Raw genomic sequence first — 3,002 nt, 5'->3', positions numbered from 1 at the left:
CTAGATCAAAGCTCAGTGAAGTTAAGATTTGATGTGATTTAAGGATTAACAGTGATCTTATGAAGGAGTTTAGGTCCATAATTTTATTGTTTATAATCTACTGGAAAATTAAACAGTTCAGTATTCTAAATGCCTATTTACAAGTCAGCAAGGTTAATGGGTTCCCAATGTTCCCTTGCTGTCTGGACAACTGTCCAGCTCTCAAAAGTCAGCAAGCTCCATTACTCTTCAGCATCATTTTTCCCAAAGAAGCAGGAAAGGAAAGTAATTAAATTTTACCTGGAACATGGTTACTCAATTAACGTATTTTTTGTTTATTTAAATTCACCTCTTAAAGAATACTATATTTTTCTAAAAAGACTTGTATAAAAATGCTATTATAAAAATACTCAATCTTCGTATAAGCTCTACTGCACATTATTATTCAGGTGCAGTAAGCATAGCCGCTCAACAGAGGGAGCACAAGTTAGCTAACAGATTTGTTCCTATAGTGATTTAATTAATGCCATCATCCAGTATAGGTTTGACAAACTGGAAAGGAAAAGAAATCCTGTAGAGCAGTATTGGATTATGTTCCCTCAGTTCAAACACTGGTCAAACTAACATTAATTGAAATTCTGGGTAAAAGCACAGGTTGAGATACTTCAGCTGTTCCAAATGAAGTTTTGCAAAAGAAAAACAACCTTGATTTTGTTCTTCTTTTAAAATATCATAGAGCAACATGAAGCCATACTGGCCCATATTTTCCACTCCTGCATACTGTCCTTACACTAATATAACTCTACTCAGTGGAGCTGCACTACTGATTTACACTTTGTTATGAAGAACAGAATGAGATCCACTATGTACAGCCTTCATCTGAATTTGTTCACTTGGGTAATACTTCTTCGCATAGGACCAGTAGCAAGACCTCTATACAGGTTAAGTTCTGAACTGAGGACTTGGGGATTTAAGTTTTATATAGATTTACAAAGGTATTCAGACTTCTAAAGATGCAGATAAGCTCCAAGTGGGACTTCAGAGCATCTAAGTATAGTAGACGGTTCACTGCCATTAATTTTCCTAATCCACTGAGGTATTTTGAAAATCTTTCTGGCCATCCAACTGCTTCTTTAGGCACCTTAATATGTTTTTGTTAATCTGACTTTTGCAGAGTGGGGAAATTTCACTCTTAAACAACAGCGGTCTATGACAGAGGCTAACCAAGGCTAATAACATTATACTGACATGAATTTTATTTTGGCTCTTACTAGAGCAAATATAAAAGTCAGTGGCAAATTACCTCTTACAGTGAGGTGCCCATGATTCAAGCCATCAATTGTGACCAAACGAACACCACTAATGTTGTCATTGTCTACAATTTGAAACTGTTGCCATGTGATTGGTCGGGATTGCCCCTCTAGGAGATCGAGACCTAAAAAGATAGAAAATAACTTCAGCAAAGCATATATATAACTAGATAACAGACAAGATTGTTAGTGTGACTTTGTTAAGTCTTTATACAAATGGTCAGGGGAAAGAACAAATTAAATCCCATCTCCATAACTGCATGCAAATAGACATTTAAAAATGACTTAACATCCTTATAGCACTTTCTATTCTGCTGCTTATATTTTGGTCTATAGCCCTTATATCTCTCTTGCAGAATTAAAATACAATCTTTTTCCCAGACCAACCCCTGCCTATGTACTATCTTGACAATTTACATCAGCTATTGACAATTCACAGTGTTTGGAAAATGTAAGGTTGTGTTTCATCAATGGAATATTCCAGCTTTCAAATTAATTTCTCTTGTCTATGAACCATAGCAAAGTTTGTTGCCCTTCAGGGCATAGGACATCTTTTTCCTCAGGCATTCATTTCTGTTTGGGTTAGATAAAAAAGTAGGCCAAGTACTGTTCTTTTAAGTAATCCCTTCCACTGTGGCAGAAGTGCTGTGTCTTCTTCAGGTCCTTCAGGTATACTATCCACAGGCGCAGACTAGTGTAGAAGACAAAATAAGCTCTTGCTTTTAATTAACAGCACTGATATCTAGTATATATTTTCAGATTATGTTGTTAATAGTGGAAATGTACCCACAGTTTATGATGAATGAATATTTATAAGTGTTAATATAGATGCATATTAATATATCAATATTGTCAAAGTAGCGAGGAAATCCAGACACACCTTTAACTGCTTTAAATTCCATTCTTCAACAGAATCCATTGGCCAGAGACAAAACAGAATAGCTCTCAGTAAATGACAACAAAATATCTCCTGGGTTATTCAAACCTCACACTTATATTTTAAGTCCACCTATATTTATGATGCTTTGGTATGACATATTGAATACCATGGGCCACAGCATTTCTCCAAGGAACTCCTACATTAAGTCTATACCTTCTGTCTCAATTAGGGCAAATCTTTTAGAGGCTCCAGACAGAGTATCCTGAAGAATAACAACATATTGGTGTTGTTATTAACAGAATGCCCCACACTGGGTAAACTGCATATTATTTCTAGTCTAACTCCAGCTTCCAATTATTGAATTTTACTATGTCTTTTTCGACTAAGTTAAAGAGCCATCTACCACCAAAAATCTCTACTCTGTGGACATGTCCACACATGCAAGCACATCCGCTTGCAGCAGCTCAAATAGAGCAGTGCAAATTTGAGCTGGGGCTTTTCACTTCAGTGCACGTGCCCAGACATGCACTTTGGTGTAGGGCAAAACGTGCCACTTGAAGCAAAATAACCCTCCCTGCCTTCTCCCAGATCTGCACCCAGGGGGAGCTAGAGCCTAGGGCCAGCACCTGTGCTGGCCCCAGCAGTATAAAAACCTGTCTTGTGCTGGCCCCAGGAATATAAAAACCCGCACTAGCAAGCAGCTCAGGGCTACTCGCTCAGAGGAGCTTCTGGGGTCCAGCCAATTGATATCTCAGGACACTACCCCTTTTGCTAGCTGGACTGCTGCTGCAGCATCCCAAATCCATTTTTTAAAATACCCCCAAATCCATGTT

General features: G+C 37.8%; 1 protein-coding gene across 2 annotated transcripts in view; it reads right to left on the bottom strand.

Moving 5' to 3' along the window:
• Positions 1 to 3,002, bottom strand: part of FREM1 (FRAS1 related extracellular matrix 1) — a 163,917-nt gene that overhangs the window by 97,663 nt on the left and 63,252 nt on the right. For both annotated transcript variants that reach the window (XM_019517566.1, XM_019517564.1), the window contains exon 8: positions 1,283 to 1,414. In XM_019517566.1, the coding sequence (XP_019373111.1) occupies positions 1,283 to 1,414 (132 nt within the window). The remainder of the gene's footprint in view (positions 1 to 1,282; positions 1,415 to 3,002) is intronic.

Source organism: Gavialis gangeticus, unplaced genomic scaffold, assembly GCF_001723915.1.
Source record: "Gavialis gangeticus isolate Ggan-Ray unplaced genomic scaffold, GavGan_comp1, whole genome shotgun sequence".
NCBI lineage: Eukaryota > Metazoa > Chordata > Crocodylia > Gavialidae > Gavialis > Gavialis gangeticus.
Note: the sequence above shows the minus strand (reverse complement) of the source record. Positions and strands in the feature narration are given on the sequence as shown.